This window comes from Paramormyrops kingsleyae, chromosome 19 (assembly GCF_048594095.1).
Source record: "Paramormyrops kingsleyae isolate MSU_618 chromosome 19, PKINGS_0.4, whole genome shotgun sequence".
Lineage (NCBI taxonomy): Eukaryota > Metazoa > Chordata > Actinopteri > Osteoglossiformes > Mormyridae > Paramormyrops > Paramormyrops kingsleyae.
The window spans coordinates 19,383,556-19,405,860 of record NC_132815.1 but is presented as its reverse complement, the minus strand read 5'-3'; the positions used below and the strand labels follow the sequence as shown (position 1 = coordinate 19,405,860).

The 22,305-nt window shown below is 45.6% G+C and overlaps 1 protein-coding gene across 8 annotated transcripts in view; it reads right to left on the bottom strand.

Moving 5' to 3' along the window:
• Positions 1 to 22,305, bottom strand: part of LOC111841770 (neurexin-3a-like) — a 288,495-nt gene that overhangs the window by 13,822 nt on the left and 252,368 nt on the right. For all 8 annotated transcript variants that reach the window (XM_072702664.1, XM_023807747.2, XM_023807754.2 and 5 more), the window contains one exon: positions 3,451 to 3,529. In XM_072702664.1, coding sequence (XP_072558765.1) covers positions 3,451 to 3,529 — 79 coding nt within the window. The remainder of the gene's footprint in view (positions 1 to 3,450; positions 3,530 to 22,305) is intronic.

Here is a 22,305-nt window from a genome sequence, read left to right as displayed (position 1 = left end):
GGAGCCAGGAGTGCGGTCAAGCCTTCAGCCCATAGTGTGTGAACACTAGATGTAAATAAATAGTTATTTAAGTAAAATAAAGGTTAAATTTATAAAAACTGCCTGATCCCAAATGTGTCAAAGGTAACTTGATAATCACAAAGACTAATTTTTGTCCATTAAAAATACAGCAGAATAATTCTGAAATGGAGACATTATGCATTATTATAAAGGCTCAGAAATGCACATCTGTTATTACCATGCACAGTATTAAGAATCTGATGACCAAAACCCATAATTACTACCACAGAATTGTTTGATACTTTGTGCAGACATGTGTCAAATCTAGAAGAATAAGATCAAGCTGGAATGCAGCACATATTATGCATTGTTAGAAAGATTGGCTCAGTAATATATACATTTATTTGTACAGTATATAGGTTTTAGTGACTGTAACCCCATTAAAACTCACCATCACCATTAAAACTGTGTGGCTACAGTGAGATATAGATCATCATTTTCAAATGGGAATGGGAGTCATATGATGTCTTATTAAAAAGATTTGAGCGAATACATTTGCCAGCGTAATGCTGAAGTATTTGCACAGCCACAATCGTTTTGCGGACGGCTTGACCATGGCTCAAAGATGGCATCTGGCTTTGCGGGCACAAATAACCAAAATGTAAGCACGACGTAATTTATCTGATAGCTGAAAATAGCACATTGAGAGCATGGGAAGAAGAAAATCCAGTGCACGTTTTAGGGGTTTCGTGTGCTCGATGTAGTATTTCTTGGGAACGTTAAGCTTAATTCTGCACGCAATTTAGTATATCGGGCACATGAAATAATTTTTAAAAAACTGTTTGTGGCCCCTCCGGGGCTATGTACAAAACAGAGTAACGGTGTCACGATATGACAGTTCAGGACACAGACAGACGGAATGCACGGACACAGAAGTAACAGACAGACAGACAGACAGACAGACAGGGAGAGACAACACTGAGGAGGAGAACACTGCTCTTAAGGAGGTCGAGCTCAGAGCGGGAACACAGCATAAACCAGCGCGCTTAGCCTAAATGCAGAGCTTTCTGAGGTCAGCACAGGAGAATGGGCACACTTAGAGTCCATGCACTGGCAATATCACCAAGAGCTGGGATTCAGTTAGTTTAGCAGAAGCTACAATTATCGCATGCCACAAATGACTGCTTAAGATCAACAAATAAAATAGAAAAACAGATATACTTTGTGGCAATAAAATTCTTTTTATGCCATCTGCATTAAAAAAAAAAGAGTTTAAATGCAGAACGGCTGGGGACAATGGGAGAGGGGTAGGTGGCGTTAAGGGTGGGGGGGTAGGGGTAGGTGGCGTTAAGGGTGGGGGGGGGGGTGAGGTGGGACTCATACTTTCTCACACAACTTTCTTGAGACAATAGGATCGCCCACAAGAGGCTGAAAAAGGGTGATGGCAAGAAAAGATTTTGTTGCCGTTTTCTTTGCTTTGTTAATCAAAAATGGGGATGTTCAGTACGAGCCTATGGAACAGATACTTTAAAGAAAAAAATCAAAAAAAAGAGGAAAAACAGCTCACCACCAAAAATTCATGCGGAACAAGATGTAAGCGGAAGAACGAGGGATGTGTTCATTGTAGATAAATGGGCAGATGAAGATGTCAACGGAATGCAAACGGAGCCTCAAGAAACCGAAAACCACATGAACGCAAAATGAAAATGGCACCAGAACAGAGGAAAAATGCCCACACATGCTTTATGCCTCACCCCCCCCCCCACAATGAAAAAAATACAAAAAAAACGAAACCGACAAACAACAGCAACAACAGAAAACATCATGCACCTGTCCACGTCAACTGAATTGGGGGTTTACATGACGTTATGAATTTCTGTGTCAAAGTGACTGGATGACTGGAGGGTGGAGCCCTGATAATACAACTATGAACTATGTGAAATATTAAAAATAGTTTAACCTTTTTAAAATATATTTTTTACATATTTATTGGGGAATTGATCTCTTGACAGATAAACATGAGGAAATACTCAACAAAAAATACAGCTGCCATTCATGTCTGGAAAACTTTTTTTCCAAAGGTGCCTCGTGCTTATTCCGAAAATTCCCAAAATGCAGTCTCTTGTAAGAGATCACATGGGGGTACACTGCCTTACTTACTTACGAGCGTCCTACTTAGGAGCTGATTACACATTTTATTCAGCAGATGACCAGAAATGCGATCACAAATACGATGCAGTAATTGCTAAAGAAATTTTTTTTTAAACTGATTACAAAAGGGCAGAAATGTGCATTGGACTGAGTGTAGATGTGTGTGCTAATTTATTTTACAACACAACGAGATGCCTCCATTCTGGTGGATGATGTTCGCTGTTAAGGCTGCTCCTCACAGGAGCAACAAATCGAGTATCTCTAACTGGAATTTACAAACCACAGTTCAGTAAAACAGCTCTTTGTGTAAAACCTGCTTTCCTTCCCCTGAGAGTGCAGATACGGGAAAACACTCATTTATTCACCAAAAAGTCTCAAATCTGTCATTCTCTGTAACATTTATCTGCAGTGACTTGAGTGGCAGCTTTGTGTAAATCACAATTTAAACATTTTCTATTGGATTCAAAACCAATTTCTTTAAGAAATTGTTTGAAGGAAAAAAAATGCTAATTATGATTTCACTTCATGTTTATCTTGGCATAATATTTGAAGTTTCTATTTGAAAAATAAAAAAGCCTATGCATCCTTTGCCTTGAAACAAAGCTATGTGCGTGTGTATAAAGTTGTACACAGAAATTCGATGATATCTGTTCTCTATTAAGATGTTTAACTCAAGGCAAGCCTCCGAAAATTAGGAAAACGAAAGGAGTCAACAATACAAAAATACCAGATCAATTGCAGTTAATCTGCTAGATATTACATAATTCTGCTGAAAGCTTTTTTTCTCCAAAGAATCTCAAAATGTATCATCCGTCACCAATGCAGTCAATACCACATGAGAGGGAATCTCAAATTTGATACATTTTGAAGCATCACTGCAGACAACATGGCACAGATACTAATTTTGCACTTTTAAATAAAGGTAGTCTGCTCTCATTAAATGCTGAGAGGACAAAATTAGTATAAATACATTACCATGTTTACTACATGTTGGACACCCATGGACAAGTGTAACTTATCGCAATAACTGAGTAAGTTAGAAGGATTACTCATAAATTAAATAGGCTTTAATTGCTAACTGAAGGAGATTTGTATAAAGCGCAGGTACCTGGGACGGCTGTATGCTCCCAGCTCAGTGCGCGGCAGATTGAAAGTGCTCAAATAGGCTGTGCTAGCTAATTAATCCCTGGAAGTCACACTTGATGTGTCCATGAGACATGATGCTTTGAGGTCAGATCCTCAGTTGCAAAGTAAATGAAAAGAATGAAGATCGGGCAGAATTAGTCAAACCCAGCACACCTGCATGTCCCGAGTCGCACTCTTCAAGGTCCTCGTCATCGCTGGAACATTCTGCCGATGACACGATGTCGTCTGTTGTCTTTGATGTGGTTGGCAAGAGCAAAATGAAAAAAAAGAAGAAAGAACACTTTTGAAATGACAGTGGATTTCAAACAGGCTCATGCAGTAAACTAATTCCGGTGAATTCAATTGACTTTTTTATTTTTCCCATTAAGCGCTTCAGAAATGTCTTTAGTGAAGGGGAAGTTTTACACAATGTTTCACCTCCGTCTTCTGCTGTTCTCAGGTCGTTAAAAGGAGGTGTCTCACCCATCTTAGACACTTGCAGAATGATCAATATTTATATATCACAGCATGCAAGGAACAAACAGACTGCTCTAAAGCAAGGGAGACGTATTGGTCAGCAAATGAAGCCCCTGTTCCTTTCGCCCCCCCCTGACCCCATGATGCTGAGCTAGCTGTGCTTTTTCCAGTAGCACTCACATTTATTAGTGGCAAACATAACCACTCATGCTTATTAGTAGGTATGGGAATTCACACTGGACTCGCAGAGGGATGAGGCCCGCACCCCCTGTGTGAGGTGGTAACGCCGTGAGCATCGTCGTCAGGAACCCATCGTCGGATTAATGAAGGACCGCTCTCCTGCCGCTCAGAAAAACGCCACGTGCGGCTTGGTGAGCACGCCTTTCGGACTGGGGGGGGTGGTGGGTGCGCCAAGATTTTGTTCATTAAAATGCACCCAAATGTGCATTGATGAGCAGGCAGGCCAGAGGAATTTCCACACTGGAGTGCTGTAAAATATTGCTCTTAGTAAATATAATATTATTCATTGAATTTATATTAAGTGTGGAAAAGGATGGAAAGAGAGGGAGCTCACAGATGCAAAAAGCAATAAAAAAGGTAATTGACTGATTTCAGAGACCATCTGAGGTAATCTTCGATTTCCTGCCAAATGGCTCTGATGAACTAGACGGTTTAATCTCATAAACAACCAGACTGGTTCTTAGTCCTTCTTCACAAGGTCAGGTACCAGAAGATGATGACTGGAAGTCTCATACTCAAAGCCATGTTATATAGAATATAGCTCACCAGTATAAGGATTATCCATGACAACTTAAGAACATCACTAGTTCTCCTTTTAGGTATACGAGTCCGGAAAAATCACACATTTCAGTATAGATCTATAAAAAGCAGCTGTAAAGTTCAAATATTATAAAGAGCGACCATTTACACTCTCGTGTGAGACCAATTCGTATAACTTGTAAAACGCAACCCAAGGATAAATATGGCTTTCCTGGTTTGGCGTATGCAATAATTTCTTCATTCTGAAAATATGTAATTCTGTAAGTCGTTAACACCCATCTCAAACCAAATTTGCCCCTTTCTAAGAAACCCAACAGTGAGTAAAAATTCAGTATTGAACCACAGGATATCAGCTTGTTTGAACGTGCTCCAAAGCTCTGGAAATCGCTGAAAACGCTTTGTGCCACTTAACTGATAAGTAAATCCATCTAAATCCTTTCAGATTATTCTCAGCCTTTCAGAAATTACACCTCATTTAAAGATCATGTATATCCTGCCATCAAGACGGGGCATTTATTGAGTCGAGGAGTTCCAGGGTGTTACACACAGAAACAGTGACACTCCTTTAATATGAAGATCATAATAAACGCTACACTTCCGCTTACAAATCCAATGATGTTATTCCGCACACTCCACACATGCATTGGCATGCATTCTAATCCTGTTGAATTAATGAAACATTGTAGCATTATGGATAAACTTGTACCGACCTGGCAGAGACTCTGACAGGTATGAAGTGTCAGAGAATTATTTATTGCGACTACAGCATAAGGTGCATCAGTCATAACAAACCAGCATTAATAATTTCACTCACTTGATTCACATTCGCCGGGTTACATGAGGCCACACCTCCACACAGTTTCCATAATCTGCGTTATAATGTGCTTTAATATAAAAAAAAACAATGCAATTCAACAGAAAACAAATGAGACGTGAAAGATTGCATGATGAAACAATTTAATTGAGAATATTTTATGCATCTGTGATGACTGGACTATTTGGTTGCTTTATATAGGGACTTCTGTCATGAATTACCACCTGACTGTGATACCTGTCTTCGCTTAAATCGTTTCTATTCAGAAGATTGCAATGGCTCAAATCAATAAGCCGATAAATGACGATAAGGGGAACACACACAAAGCTCATCCAGCGAAATAACCTCACAGCATCCAGCAAACTCACAGGACCACCAGCAAACAGAAAGCATTTTTCACGTGCTGTAATTTAACACAAAATTAATACAACCATTTATATATAGCAGATTAGCTTGCTGTAATTTTCTGCTGTCAGGGAGCACAAATTGCACACCATTTTCCCCACAGTGGAGTCAAAATGTTGCAGCAACAATTGTACCTAGAGGGAGAAATGAGAACCATATTACATGTATTCTAATGTCTCTCTGTTGGATTGCAGTTAACTATTGGATGCGCTTTTAAAATGATCCTGCTTAGTTACAGTACCCTCGAGTGCCTGGCCTGTGAGCTGCACTGGCTGGCATGTACAAGTAGGATTGTACAGATATCAGGTCTTCTTGCAATTCCTCACAAAATAAAGCACTGTTTGCAGAAAAGCCTTCAGCCACAGGGCTCCTGGTCTATGGAACAGCGCATGAGGGATGGCCCCATGGTTTTATTATTTAAAACCAGACAGGAGACCTTTGCTTTAGCTCAGCCTACCATAAATAAGGCTGCGGGTGCGACTCTGCATGCTGCTGTTTTGTTACCCTGTGCTTTGTTACCCTACATGAGGCGGACATCAACTCAGCTCAGGTGATACATAAAAATAAATAAAACTGAACCAAATAATTTACAGTTATTTGACCTACAGCTAAACGAACCAAAGCTTCCTTTGTTGTTTTATTGATTTCTGTTCCAGGACATCATACCAGTCATCACATGTAGGAATTTTATGCAGCATCACTGTGGTAGTGCCTTTATTGAATTAACTGAACTGTATTTAGCTATTTTATTTTCTGAATAATACATAGCTCATTAGTACTGCTGCTAATATACATGATACGGAAAATGTTCTGCAAAGAATTACAAATATATATATCAGTCCCCCACAATAGTGTTTTCCCAACCCGGTCCTCAGGGATCCACGTTTTTGCTCCCTCTCAGCTCCCTGCTAGAGCTCAGAGCTGGAAGGGAGCAAAAACATGGATTGTCTGCGGTTCCCTGAGGACCAGACTGGGAAACACTGTGTCAGAAAGTTCTGTCTTCAGGTTTCCTGATGGTATTTTCATTGTTTTGATGATTAAGGCCATCCATCTTGTTTCCTGGTCATCCACTTCCTCTTTTACCTTCAAATCCTCCAAGCATGAAGGTCTTTTCCAACACACTGGTTCTTCTCATAAAAGTCCCAAAATGATACCTGATTGTATGTGCTTCAAGTGAGGGTTCAGACTTGATTCAAGGAAGAATCTGCACGTTTGTTTTTCTTGAGGTCAGTAGTCTTCTTCAGTCTATGCCAGTCTCGCTTCTTCATTGTCCAGCTTTCGCGTACAATGTGCTAAATGCACCTTGTCTTTTAGCATTTTATCAAACGACACAAAGTTTGAATTACAAAATAAGTATAACAGAAATCACCAGCACATCTTAGCAGGGTTCAATAAAGAATAAACACAAGCTCCTGGTCTGCATAATTTGATTTTAAGATGCAATAGGACATTTCCTCATCAAAAAATAATAATTATAGTAGTCAGAATTGAGGAGTGAGCTTATAACGCTTCTGTTTGTTGTTAGCTGGGGGAGGCATTGTTTGTCTGCTGTGTCTAGACTGTGGTTTTGTTTAACTTTTGTTTAACACTGCCCATTCAGGAGCGCTCGTGGGAGTTATAGTTACACAGAAATGTTCTTTTGATGTTGATTGTAAAAGAGGTGGGTTCAAGCAACTAGGGGAGGTGGGACCAAGACATCTGATTGGTTGGTCCCACCTCCTCTGATTGCTTGGACACACCTTCTCTACAATCTGATTGGTTATCTCTCTGACCCAATCATTTTTCCTTCTGCCCTCAGAACATTTTAAATAAAGCCACCATGAGCCTCAGGAGCAGACTAAGGTGGACTTGGGATTAACCCTCACACATCACATTACATCACACCACATCACATCAATGAACACTCAGTCACTCGGTTTCCCGGTGGGAGTAGCTGCTTTTGCTAACTGTTAGCAAAGCAGTAGCTGTGTTTGTTTATATTCTGCTTATGCACACAGCAGTGCTGCTTGAGTCTGCAACTGTGGTTCAGAGGCACAGTGGATTTCAGCTGCACACGCTTGGAATTCTGGATGGAACAGTCTGCTCTTAGGAGAGCTGCAACATGACCTGTCTGTTGGGCGTCAAGTAAAACGTTGTCAATATGTCTGTGTCAGAATCCTTGCCTTCATACATCAGACTCCTTGTTTGCTGCGCTTGACACTAACTCACATCAAATTCACCAAAGAGGAAAGAATCAATTTGGCCCTTTTAAAAAATGGTGGCGTGGCATTACATGAGGAGGCATATCCGTTTTCATTTGACTTTAACCTGCCAACCTGCCTTTGGCAAATATCTATCTTTGAGAAAAGAAAAGATGGAAGATTAGGTAACGCTTTACTTGATGGGGGACAAATACATAGCAATAACTCAGTTACTGCTGAAGTACACATTATGAACAAACCATGAACAAATATAGTTGATGCTTGAGATAAGATACAGGATTCAGGATTCAATAAAGATGAACAAACATGAGGTCAGTATTTTACTCGTGTTATTCATGACTTGTTACTTCAGTAGCTCCTTAGTAGTTCCTTCAGTAGCTCACAAAGGTTTTCAGAATTAGCAGATGTAATAAATATACTGTAGTAACTGCTTCAAATAAAATATGTGTAATGATTCATTAATGATGAATTAACATGAGATCAGTATGTAACTAAGATTTAGTTTGTCATTAATTCATAAGTAATAGTATAACTATATTATTTGTGCCCCATCAAGTAAAGTGTTACCGAAGATTCTTCTACGTTTCTCAGTGCTGCACATGAAGACGATCAAAGGTAGCTTCATTTTAAGAACTGAAATAACGTGCAACCCCATTTTGCTCAAAACAAGCCATTGTGACGGCCGCCAGTCGAACGTGAGACGTCATTCTGCAGGCACAGGCATGTGTGGAAGGACCCCGTATGTCTCGCTGAGACGTGTCACCCCACACCCCTGTTTCCACGGCAGCTCCCATGTCACGCGTGTGTCGCACCCTCTGCGCGCAGTCCGCCGCCGGGCCAGCTCGCTCCATTTCTCCTCTTAGTTGCTTGATTTCGATCATTATTTTTATGGGGGGGGAAAAAAAAAAACTAATTTCGCTGGTGTTCTGGGTGTAACGAATCGTAAGGTATGCTTAAAGAGTTTCGCTCCTCGACGGAGCAACGCATAGCTCCCGGCAAAACTGGCAGGAAACACGAACGTGTTACTGAGTCCCTTAATGAAACACATTATCCTCTGTCTGGCCGAGGAGGGTTGGGGGGGAGGGGGGGGCGGTGGTGGCTGGCAGAAAGGTGTTTCAGCCTGCGGGGGTGGCCGGCCGGCCGTCTGTGGTCTGGTCTAGATAAGCTCGCTTCCAACATTGTGTGCAGTCAGGTGCCGAGGACGGGAGAGTGAAGCCTGCCGACTGCGTGAGATGCAAAAAGAAAAAAACAGGAGAAGAACAAAAGGTGGGGTAACTCGGGATGATCTCCTGCGCGCGTGTGGCAGGTGTGCAATGGCTGATCTCAGGGTCTAAGCCAGGTAACAGGCTTTAGGGAGCAGAATTGATTTCAGCGGGAATCCAGAGGCTCTCACAGACAAATTTGCCAGGCGTTCTGTCAAAACGAGTCCAGATTTACTCAAGGAGAGGAAGGGGGAGGAGGTGCAATGCTAAGAGAAGAATCGGATAAATTTAAAATCTCACACAAGGAGAAGCTGGGAACGTCAAGTTATCAACACGTCTGAATGTGCTGCACTTTATAAAATCACTAATGGATCTTATTATCAGGCATTATTTGACAAACTAAAGGCTTAACTACAGAAAAAATTCTAGCCCTGCTAGTACCTCCTAAACGTCCATGTTATCAGCAAAGTGACGCTTTCTTTGTGAGGAGTGTCACTGGCATCTGGAATATGCTCTCCCTTCTGAGAAAACAATCCTTCTGTAACCCTGACGGGGCCTCCAGATGCCATCTGGGGGAGAGCGGGGGCTGGGGGGGGGGGGTGGTGTTCACGGTCCCCTGGTTTGGAGCCACTGCCCGGGGGCTGGGTCTTCTCCTTGGTTCTTTCTACTTTCTCCTGAGTTGCCAAGCTAATAGTCCGAGGTCGATTCCACATCCTTGTGCAAGCGGCGGGCCAGACAGCCAGCGAAGAACACAGGGACACAGCTGTACGCGCTGGCTTGCCAGGAGTCCTTCTGGCACAAGTGCAATCCTTTCATATCCCCAACAAACAGCCTGTAATAAAATATTTCCTGAAGTACCAGCGAACAAACCAAAGGACATAATGTAATGTATAAGCTGGGAAATGAGTTGGTACTGACATCTATGTCAACACCAACACAGCAGGACTGCAGCTCGGAATAATGTTTCCATAAATTGATTACACCCCCAACATAATCCAATCCTGCAAATAAATCCTTTCAGAATCCAACAAAGTGTGTTTTAACTTCAGCACGCTGACTTTCCCTGTAATATTTCGCAGCTCGAGGTCCTGTTTTTGGTCTGTGCTTCACAACAGGGACACTGCGGACGGTCAGATTTCAAGCTCTGTGCTACCCTTCATGCATATTTTATTCGACATTTTACAGACGAGGGAAAAGTAGGGAGAGCAGAACTGCGGAGGTGAAGGGCGGAGCAAAGCCAGGGACGCTGAGTGGTCCTCCTGCTACAGGAATTAACCTGTCGATCTGAAGACCTCACCACAGTGTCAAACAGGTTCTTAGGAATACATGTACAGGCCAATAGGAAACGAGTTTGACAGCCATGATTTAAGGACAAGGTTGTCCCACTCTATCCACACTCAAGATCTGACCTGAATTAAGCTCCAGGTGGAGGTGGCAGGTAGCGAGATGGTTAAGGACACATAGGTCTTACCTGAAGGCTCGACCGCTTCACCTTTGAGTGAAGTCATTAGCCTGAGTAACCAAGTACAGCTAAACCTACAGCTGTATAAATGGACAAAATCGCCGCTTTGGATAAAAGCATAAAACTTGTATCACTGAGATAACAGGGTGAGCCCTGCAGGACAAGGGACCCTCCTGGAGGACCGTGTCAGCTGTGAGTCTCATTGGAGAACTCTGCCACCCCTTATCTCAAGGTTAATTATACATAAAGTACAAAAAACACAAGCCATGCAGAATGTGAAATCCTCATAGTGTCGCTGAATCGCTGTACAATTCAAAGGGCTTAACGTTCAGCTCTGAACCTTCAAATCTAGACATTTAATTCATAACTTTCTCGGCGCTGCCAGAGCCCCGATCTGGGCCAGCGACCAGCACAGTAGGCAGGATTTTTGCCCACCGGGGGGCTGTGGACCAGCATGCAAGAGAGTGGCTGCCTCTTACAGCTCAGCCAACGGCCACAAAGCGGAGAAGCTCAACACAGCTCATCACGAATCTTCTGCTTGGCCTGCTGGATGAAAAAACTCAAGGAAGATGGCTTTGTTAATGCAGTATGTTTGCACACTGACAAAGAGCTGAACCGGACTGAAAAAGGCCAGTTACTGAAAGAAGCCCATTACAGAACGTCCCAGTGTCTCCAGCTAAACAAACGATTGCATTTGGACTCCCTGAAAATGGAACAGAAATACATTTCTTTGACCCTTCTGACTTTTACAGCTCATTGAATTCTAAAATTAAAACAAACCATTTTCTTCCATTAAGGAGTCTGAGCTGCCGCTTATTACGAGTCCTTCATAACACTCTGGTCTCGCTTCTGATCAGTAACAGCAGGACTCGGGAATTACGCACCATTGCGCATATTTGACAAGATGCTACTTTTTTATACTTTTATATGGAGATTAAAAAAAATACATTTACGCACAATGTAACTAGTTCCAGTTAAATCTGGTCACTGGAATTACCTTAAAGTCTTCTATAATCTACAATGTATCAACACTCTTCCCAGTATAAACACAGAAGAATATTTTCACCTGACTTTACAATTCAGGACAGGCCAACACGAACATGACTGGAGAGGGAATCCCCAGAGAGCCACACAGAACGTCCCACATCTATTATTCATCTAACATATGGAAGCACACGTATGATTCTGAACGTCTATGAACATGACATCCTGTATAACTCAAGCATGTGCTCTGGATTCATATAATATTTAGCTTGTCTTTGCTTCAGTCATCCATTTCCCATGGATGTTTCTTTTTTTTTTATATCCATAGAGTATCAGAAACGCAGTAATGGAATTCTGACTATAAAATGTGATAAGTAGCCTGTGTTTTATCGCATGTACGTTCGATATATGTTTTTGCGCAGCCCCGTCTGAGCACTAAAAGATAGCGATAGCAACTTAGAAATCACCCTGGGGGCCCTAGCGGGGAGTGGCATGGATCTTATGCGAGTAATAAAGGCCGTCGATGTGGGAAGAAGCCAGGCAGCACCTGGCTAGCAGTGCAGACACCGGAGCACGGAGTCCTTCACCGCTCTGGAATGAGGTCCCGACCCGTCGGGCCGCTTGTTTAAACAGTCGCTCCCTGTCCAAAACTGACTGAAATCTGAAGCTCATATAAGCTGACAGTAATGTATGTGCCATCATGTAGCGGTGGCTGGAAAATTCCCATCGGGCCAAGGTGACCGAGAGCGTTTCCCCGCGGATGTCCTAGAAGTGGCATGTGACACTCGGATCGGACCGGACCGGGTGCTGCTGAGGTCAGCGCGGATGACTCCGGGAAGCTTGGTACATCCAGCATTTACATTGAGAAACCTGCCTGACATGCTGTGCCGTGATCAGTATTCATGCAGGCATGTCGGCTTCCGTTCCATACAGGGTCAGCGTGAGCCTGGAGCCCATGCCCTGAGGGACAGAGGGAGAGCACCCTGCACAAGGTGGCAGTCGGTCATAGGACACGCACTCTCACACCGAGACTTAAAGCTGTCGGACTCTGGTAGGAAGCCGGGGTACGTGGAGGAGATCCGCTCAGCTCAGGCAGAGCAGGAAAACTACGCACACATAGCACAGGGGAGGGATTCGAACCGCCGACTCGCGGCTTGAGGCGACAGCGCTGACCTTGCCATGCGTCCATTTCCAGCTTATTTACCGCGCTCGTCACGCTGAGGCTACAGGTGCAGTGGGCACCAGAGACACAGTATTGCCCTCTGTACACACAGCTAGCTAATGTTTACCCGTGTGCCACGTAACTGGCCGGCGGTAAGAGCAGCCGCAGTGTCCGTTGATGGGCACCTGATCCCCTGCTTTCTATCTGCTCCGCTCTCCCTGACAGCCCCACCCCCGTTTCGTCAGCAACGCATTCGGCTGTCGTTATCGTGTCCGATCTCGGCCTCGTGGCAAAGACAGGCAAATATCGTGTATTTGCAGGGGGAATCGGTGGTGCTAGCTAGGGTTGTCTTTCAGGAGTGTGTAACCCTGCCTGGTCCCTCTCCCCGTCAGAGACGCAAACGCACACCGGCAACAGATACTATTGTCCTTCTGGCCTCCCCTGGTGGCCCTGGAAGAGTGTGAGGCTGGACTTTCCCCCATCATTCAGCTGTACAGCTAAAGTTAATGTTAAACCATAGACTATAACACGAAACGCCTTTCATTCCTTTAACATTTTCACCCCAGGATATGAGAAAACTAAACTTGCCGGAAAATGTAACAGGCAGTTTCAAGAGGGGTCATTTATTTTCCTGTACACAAGGATGTGGCGGCCATCTTAGATCTTTAATCATCCACCCAAACCACAAAACTCAAGGTTACAGGGGACATGCGAGTCCCCAGGAGTCCCCTCCGCCATGGCCCCGGCGAAATGGGTAAGCGACACACTCAGCTCTGTCAAAAATGCAGAACGTTCGGCCTCAAATACTGCTACAAACTGTGTGACCAAATTCCGGAAGGAGTGTATTAGGGGATAAAGAAACAGACCTACTTTCCAGAGTCTGGGGTGAAGGATAGGAAGGATTAAGCTCCACAGTGACATTTAAATTAGCAGCACACTTCCATACCTGGGCAACATTTAATCAGAGGGGAATGAATTGGAAGACAGTAGGAACTTCCTGTGGAGGAAGAGGAGAGAGATGCTGCAGCGAGTCATGTACAACTGAAGTCCATGAAAAGTATTAGCATGTGAAGCCCCTCTGCTGTTATGGATGGAAGAACCTGCTCATCAGTTTAGGGTATGAAAGGGTAGAGCTTAGGATGGACAGCGTCCACGTCAGGACGAGAGAGGGAAGAGGCAAGGAGGCAAAGCCAGCTTTGTCAGTGTGCAACAGAGTCCAAAAATGTATGCAGAGATTTCATTAGAGGGATGAGGAAATTCAGAGAAGCGCGGATGAGAAACAAATCGGCCGCGCAGCACTGCTTCGCAGCGCTTATACGGACTGAGGCGCATTTAATGCGCAAGGGCATTTACACAGCGGGTCCCCCGTCAACACAAGGACGTCTTTAAAGCTCATGAGAGTCACTCAGGCGGAGGCCAATCGGAGCCAGCTGACTGGCTGTCCTCGCCTACCGGGTCCTCTGCCCAGCTTCAGAACGCCTGCCGCTTAAAAGTCCCCGCTGGGGCAGCCCGATTAAGTGTGTGGAGTGTGTGATGTGAAAAAGGGGTTAATTGCATATTCAATATGTTAGCTGATGTCACCCTGAGTGAATACGACAGTGACAAAGGCGAGTGTGGTCTGTGATGATGGCTGGGACCGGAAAGAGGAACCACAGCATTTTCCTGTATCCCCCCAGAGAGAACCTTTTTGTTGTTGTAAGTAATTAAATGCCGATTTCCATGTTTCATTTAATTGCCTTCAATAACTGACAGTAGATGTAAAATGTGTCTTTTCTGGGGACCTTCTCCGTTAACACACACATCATAATATTATTTTACCCTCGATTCATAGAAAACAAACAGAACATGAGTCAGGGGACGATACGGAGAATGGATCAACACCGACAATTCTCAAAGCACATTCGTCCCGAAACCCACAAACTTTGTACTGAAATGGGGAAATAAATTACTCTGAAAGTAATATTTTATCAAGAAACAAAGACCTGACTTTCTGTACAAAATAACTCGTTGACACAAAGCTATCTGACAAAAAATGAACTCAACTTTTTCTCTCACCTTTAAACCCATTTATGACACTAACTGCTTATCCTACTCCGGGTCGTGGGGGTCCAGAGCCTAACCTGGAAGCTATGGGTGCAAGGCAGGGAACAACCCGGGATGGGACACCAACCCATGGCGCTGCACACTGATTAACCACATTCACTCACACATGCACACCTATGGGCTATTTGGTAACTCCAATTAACTTCAGCATGTTTTTGGACTGTGGGGGGAAACCGGAGTATCCACAGGAAACCCCACGACAAGAACATGCAAACTCCACACACATGGAGCCGTCACAGAGACTCAAATCCTGGTCCCCGAGGTGCTAACCACTGGGCCACAATGCCACCCCAGGAAGAATACCTTAGGATCTTAACTGGGGACTCCTGGTAACATGCACCCGCTCAGGTCATAAAACCGGTATCTACTCTCTTATCGTTCTCCCAGGCCTTGTCGGTCATGCACGCCAGGGCCCGTGGAGGCCTGTCGGAGCCCCCCCCCCTCAAAAATGAGCAGTGCCTGCCCAGCTGAGTTGTAGCCCCCTCACATGCTGCCCACCCACCCGTGAAAGCCCCCCCCCAACACGCTCACCCTCATTGCGAGTGCACATCTGTACACACCATCCTGCCCCCCCCCCCCCCCCATACCTCCCCCACACAGGCACCGCACCCCCACCTCCCCTGCAGCTCTTTGCACTTCCCCCCGGATTCAGCTGCTGTGCTCCTTCTAGGCCGCCATTCGCCTAATGTCCTTGCTGAAGATTATTCTCACGAAAGCAAGTACTGCCTGTGATAACAGGTGGGACTATTTCAGCGGAACCTGGTGAAATGACAGGCCTGCAATGTCCCCGAGTCCCTATTCATCATTTCAATATGCAGAAATAAAACCCTCGGACCGCTCTATCAAGCCACACTCGGCGCTGAATCGCTTTTTTCCTTCCATAACTGACATCTTAAAATCAGGGTGTATTAAGCAAGAAAAATTTAAATGTTAAGGAATCCTCACTTAACATCAGACTACTGATTATCTAATGACATACGATTTCATTCACACAGAAATACATGGTTTATACTTTTCTTCTTTATCTAGTTAAAATGAAGTCACATTATGTGACTGGAAACTACTTTCCATCCATCTTCTGGTGCGGGGCGGGGGGGTGGGGATCTGTCACAGGAAGCACAGGGCTTAAGGTCAGAATCCATGACAGGATCCCCCCAGACTGGGAGATGAGTGGCATCAGCATGCCGCCCTAGGAGTGTGAACCTCAGCCCAGTCCCAGCTCATGAGCTCTTCCACTTTTATACATTTTTACACGTTGATCGTTTCACAGACGCTCCCATCTCTCTGAGTGCAAACCCCAAACATAAAAGTACTTTTAGGTCCATTTGCTGTGAGGGAGAGCAGGCCTGCTGCTGCTTTTTCAGTTTTGCCATGAAAGGAAGCTTATTCTGTGTCTCCTTTGGCAGGAAGACCACCGCACAGCCCTCATGCAGCATTATTCTGTGTCTCATTTGGCAGGAAGACCACCGCACAGCCCTCATGCAGCATTATTCTGTGTCTTCTTTGGCAGGAAGACCACCGTACAGCCCTCATGCAGCATTATTCTGTGTCTCCTTTGGCAGGAAGACCACCACACAGCCCTCATGCAGCATTATTCTGTGTCTCATTTGGCAGGAAGACCACCGCACAGCCCTCATGCAGCATTATTCTGTGTCTCATTTGGCAGGAAGACCACCGCACAGCCCTCATGCAGCATCATTCTCTCTCCTTTGGCAGGAAGACCACCGCACAGCCCTCATGCAGCATTATTATGTGTCTCCTTTGGCAGGAAGACCACCGCACAGCCCTCATGCAGCATTATTATGTGTCTCCTTTGGCAGGAAGACCACCGCACAGCCCTCATGCAGCATTATTCTGTGTCTCATTTGGCAGGAAGACCACCGCACAGCCCTCATGCAGCATTATTCTGTGTCTCATTTGGCAGGAAGACCACCACACAGCCCTCATGCAGCATTATTCTGTGTCTCCTTTGGCAGGAAGACCACCGCACAGCCCTCATGCTGCATTATTCTGTGTCTCCTTTGGCAGGAAGACCACCGCACAGCCCTCATGCAGCATTATTCTGTGTCTCCTTTGGCAGGAAGACCACCGCACAGCCCTCATGCAGCATTTCTCCTGCAATCATCCTCTTTCAATACCTGTCTGTCAATATCTTTTTTAAATACCTGCCCTGCATGTCCTTAGTTACTGCGCCCCCTGGCTGCCCTGCATCTCCTTAACTACCTGTCCTGCATCTCCTTAACTCCCGAGCCCCCTGTCTGCCCTGTATCTCCTTAAGTACAGCGCTCCCTGACCACCCTGCATTTCCCTAACTTCATAGCTCCTGGATGCCCATCAATACCAAAAGCTGACCTGTAATCTCTCCATCAGAAGACTAGTGCAGGTACAGTCTATTCGCTTTATCCATGTTTAATAAGATGCTACAGTATCAAGAGTGGCATTTCTAAAGGTCTTCAGTACTGGGCCAAATGTTATACTCCTGTCAGGACTATTAGAAATGTATCTGGACCACGCACTGTGCTTCACTTCCTCAACGATTCATATTGCAATCGCGAGTCACTGGCGGCCCTGGATGTTTGCCGGAAATGCCCGGACACCCTTTGTGCTGAGGGTCTTTCCGACTGCAGCCGCGCCATTAACTCTGCAGGTTATTCCTCAGCCTTGTGGGGATTGGTGGGATTTTGCACCATGGCTGCACAATAATCCCACCGGAACTAAGAACATCGGCACAAGTGCATTGTTTGGTAGCTGTAGGGAAAAACCGGAATCTTGATCTGGTTTAGAAGACCTAATATTAGCACTGCAAATAGAAAGGTCTGTGGAAGATCAGGAATATGTTGAGCCTGGGATATTATATGTATGAACATAACTAAAGGAGATGAAATGCCATCTCATTGTCCAAGCACAATACTTTGGGGATATTTCATTCTTAGTTACAGATTCTGCATGTATGACGGTGTATCCATGACATACAGATTGCATGGGGTTTCAGTACTGCAGAGCCAACAGAGTACCCTCACGTAAAAGCACAGTCAGGGTAGGGTGCTGTGCGCGTTTCTGCTTTGTGATGGTGATGCCAGTTTACCTAGTATCAACTCACAAGAGCCTCACCAGTGAAACAGTGTTTCTGCACCCGGCCCTCAGGGCCCCCCCGAATGATCCATGTTTTTGCTCCCTCCCAACTCACGGGTTCTGCCTGGTCTGCAGCCATTACTAGCGATGCAATCCGCACTCCATGCGGTGACTGTCTTTTGGTGTTGCTGCCCTTTGCTGTGGGAACATTAAGACAGCGTTCTTTTTGATGACCCCATTAGCTTCTGAACAGGAGAGCATAAAGAAGATCACCAAACCACAGAGGGCCACATTCAAAGTGCTTTTCCCAATTTGTGCAAAAATAAACAAAAGTACGTCGTCAAAACCATGTTACCTTTTACATACAATTCCCGCTTCCGATGCACAATTGTCTTTTAATAGAGCCATGAAATTATACTGCCTTTACATCTTATAACGGATGTATACTAAGGATATGAATCAACTTAATTGCTCTTGTAATTAGGCTCCTTTGAGGGTTGCTGAGGGCTGTGAGCTTCAAACACATACTGGGATTTTCCTGTCCCCAATGTCCTCCGCTAAAATGAACCCCCGAATCCTGCGACATTCATCACTGGGGTCCGCGGGGGGGCCGGTCAACCCGCCGCAAAACAGGAGGACTGTGATCTCCAGGATGACGGTCCCCAGAAGATCACAGCGATGCAGCGAATCCATCACACCTCTAGCTCACTTCTGAGGATGAAGCGCGGCTGAGAGACAGACGGCTCTGCCTCTGAAGGACTCTTTAGCACATAACTGCATTAACCAAGGATTAGAGCAGCTGACTGGCCTCACCTCACTCGGGCATCAATTATTACACTTACTTAGCACACGAGAATCTTTGACGTTCAGAGATAGGCCAGTCTCTCTCACCGGTTCATTTAACTTTTATTATATTTTCGAGTTGCTGCACATGATAGAGCGAGGAAGGATGCTCTAGTCCTGCTGTTTCTGCTGCTCATCTGATTTCACGTGAGCACTAAAGGAGAAGTCTGCCCTTACCCTGGACCCCGCTGATGTGAGCGTGAAACCTGTGGATCTGCAGTTTTTCAGCCCTTCAAGAAGCGTTACTACCAGAGGTGATGACGGGAGGCCTAAACCGCAACAGAACGCATCAGCGGGCAAGCCGAAATGATTGGGCGGGGGGGTGTATTCAGATTGGAAATAATTTGACGCCTCAAATTTAAAATTTATCACGCGTTTGCATATTGATTCTGGAAAGTTTTTTTTCTGTGCACCTGCAGTGCAGCATTTGCATTTGTTCTGCGGGCTCCGGTGTGGCTGTTCAAGACGCCCGTTCTCCCCAAGAGTAAACATCTAGCTGACGCCGAACCCTGCCATGTGGAGGCTGTCCGCCCCAACACTGCACGCTCACACCGTTTGCTCAGGGCGTTTTCTCCGTTCGTGTAAGACACCGTAAAGTATCACAGAGCCGATAACGTTATGAATACGAAAGGCAGAGATGCACTGTTTACAAAACCTCGCTGGCATCAGCTTCCCGCTACCCACGGCTCGGCCCCGACCAGCTTCCTGCGTTCCCCGCCGCTCCCAGGTAGCCAGTAAACAACACAGTAGCTGGGTATGGTAAGAAAATTTTGATATGATTCAAAATGTGGTCCACTCTTGCGTGACTAGGAGCTCCACCCTTCTTGGACGGAAAACATTCTACAATCTGAAATGCCACACGTGTGCTGCATGTGTATTTCACATGCCATGTGACCAAATGGCCTATAACATACAGCTGCCACTAAGCTGCCTTCATATGAGAACGTGGTCTGACTGGAAATGGTGTTGACTGAACCCAATTAACCTAAAGCTCAGTGTCACAAACATGGTCCCTTATTACTAAAGCATAAACCCCTTTTCCTGACCCTTGCACCTGAACTCTCCGCGACAGGGGAGGACTGCATCCTCTGATGCTCCTCACTTGCCAAACATGATTCTCTTCGAGAGTCCCCGTTTGCATAGAGTTGTGACAGCAAAATAATCCATCCGCATCACTGGTGCAGCTTCTGTCCAGCTGCCTTACTCTGCTTCACTGGTCACCGATGATGCTGCAATCCAGTTAAATCAGCCCCCATTTGAGGACCGTAATCATTCCATATTACATAGCAATTTTGTTACTTGTTCAGTAAAAAATGGAAACGGACCCTTACAGTAGAGACCACATCAGTCAGAAATGCTTTATAAGAGATCACAAATTTTGATTTACAGACAGCTAAGCTTCTTTTGTGTTCTTACCCAATGACTGTTCAATGTCCCTCTCTTCCTCCTCCTGCTCCTAACCAATGAGATCCAGCAGTGAACTTTGCTGCCAAACCAAGCCAAAATGACCAAAGTGACACCGAGGCCTAAGGGGCAGGCTGAAATAGATCGAATCGTTCCTCCCATGATCCTCGGGGACAGATAACGATTAAGTAGGGAAGATGAACACGGCCGATGGCTCGCCGAGATGCACACCCAATAGGACCCAATTAGGATGTCGCCGCGGCTTCTGCCTGACTGCGTCACAGCTGCCTGTGTGTGCTCCTGTCCAATCAGACAGCCCCCCCCTGAAAAACAGGATGGGGGGCCAGACAACATGGTCACTGTCCTTACAGCAAATGCACGTGTTTAAATAAAGCTTCACCTGTCTGCTCATATCCCTCATTCTTTAATTAAATAATGATGGCAATCATGTAGTGGTCCTCTTGGCCCAAACAGCCGCATGGATGCGTGTGACAGCAGCTGGACTCAAACTCTTAGCCGAAATAATAAGACGGAAGCGGAGGATTAGTCACTGCGCTGAGAGGCATGGTATTTAATTTAGCTATTAGGCAGGTGAAACGATGACGGCAGTTCTAGGAAGCGACCTAGGGAGCAGCGGCAATGCAGGAATAGAGCACTTGAGTAATTCAAGCTTTGTTTATAACCATGATCAAAGAACCCAACATGGAGAGACTGTTGCCATGTGTGGTAGGAAGCATCTCTTGATCCTCTACGGATTTTCAGCGTGATGTGCTGAGGTATATTTCATTACGCAGCCTGGGGGTCATTCTATACAACCTAAAAGCAGGAGAGAAATCCAAGACTCCGAGACATTTGATTTAAAACATCATTTCCAATTTAAAATGGGAATTTTTTTGCCATTTTTAGCAGCAACATATGGACAGAGAAGCAGCAACATTTAGGGAACGTGGGAAACACACAGGAGAGAAGTAGGACAAGCTTGAAGATTACTCTAATTAATTGTCACACCCCGGAGACGGGCCTTATCGTCCTCAGTAATCTGATGACACTTGAAAAGCGTGTGCTGGTAAAACACGGAGGCTCTGAGAGCCAGTATCTCCTCTGGAAATCAGTGCCACTCATCCAGCCACAGAGCGCCCGGCTCATCGTCACTACGAGGTGCCAGTGCGGCTAATCGAGGATGTGAACCTGCAACATCGGCAGGGGAAGAGTGTCGTACACGACACCTCAGGGTCGGCGGCGCTGCATGCGGGCAGCGGCACTGGCTGTGAGAGACACGTTCCCACATGCAGAGATGCAGATGGGGACTGTTTTTCAGCACTCGGCTAATATGACTGTTTTCTGGCATCTCTGGTGGCTTTCATTCCCCAACCCGGGAACACGTGAATAAAGTTAATCTCAGTGAGGCGTCGGGCTCCTCTGTGGGCGACCGCTGATTTAGCCCTGGCTGACGAGCGGCTAACTGTGGCTACCCCCTGCTGTACCGGGCCGGAGACACCCCAGGGGTACTGAAGACCTGCGCTGTGTGAGCGTGCGGTGCTGGGTCGACCTCGCTGGACGCTGGGAGCTTCCTGCGCATACCCTGGAGCTGTTATTCATAAAACAACAGGCCGGTTCCTCCCTTCTGTTCTGCGGCCATATAGCAGCATGGCGCGTAACATATTCAGGGGCCCCGCCGGAAATGCCACGTAACCATGGTAACCATGGTGACACCATCGCGCTCTGCACCACCTGCGGGTCACCGGGCCTTTCTCCCACCCGCATTTTTTTTGCCGTTCCGCTCCTTTTGAATAACCGGCACGAGTTGATAAGAGTGAAATAAGGGCTTCCGGATGGAACTCTGGGAAGCGATAAACCCAGGAGGGATACGTAATAAATCCCGGGCTCCAGGAAGAAAGAGGCTTTAACTTTAGGAAAAGGGTTTAGGATTAAAAGGGAGAGGAATGTTAGGGCCCGGAAGCCCATAAGACATCCGTACCGATTGCTGTTTAAAAAATAAATAAAATCCCCAGCAGCACAATTTCAGTTTCAGTCTGCGGGTCTGTGAAAGAAAGAGCATCCGGATGTCCGCCCTAATCCTGGTGCGTGACCCAGACGCCTTAACATCAGCCACGCATCTA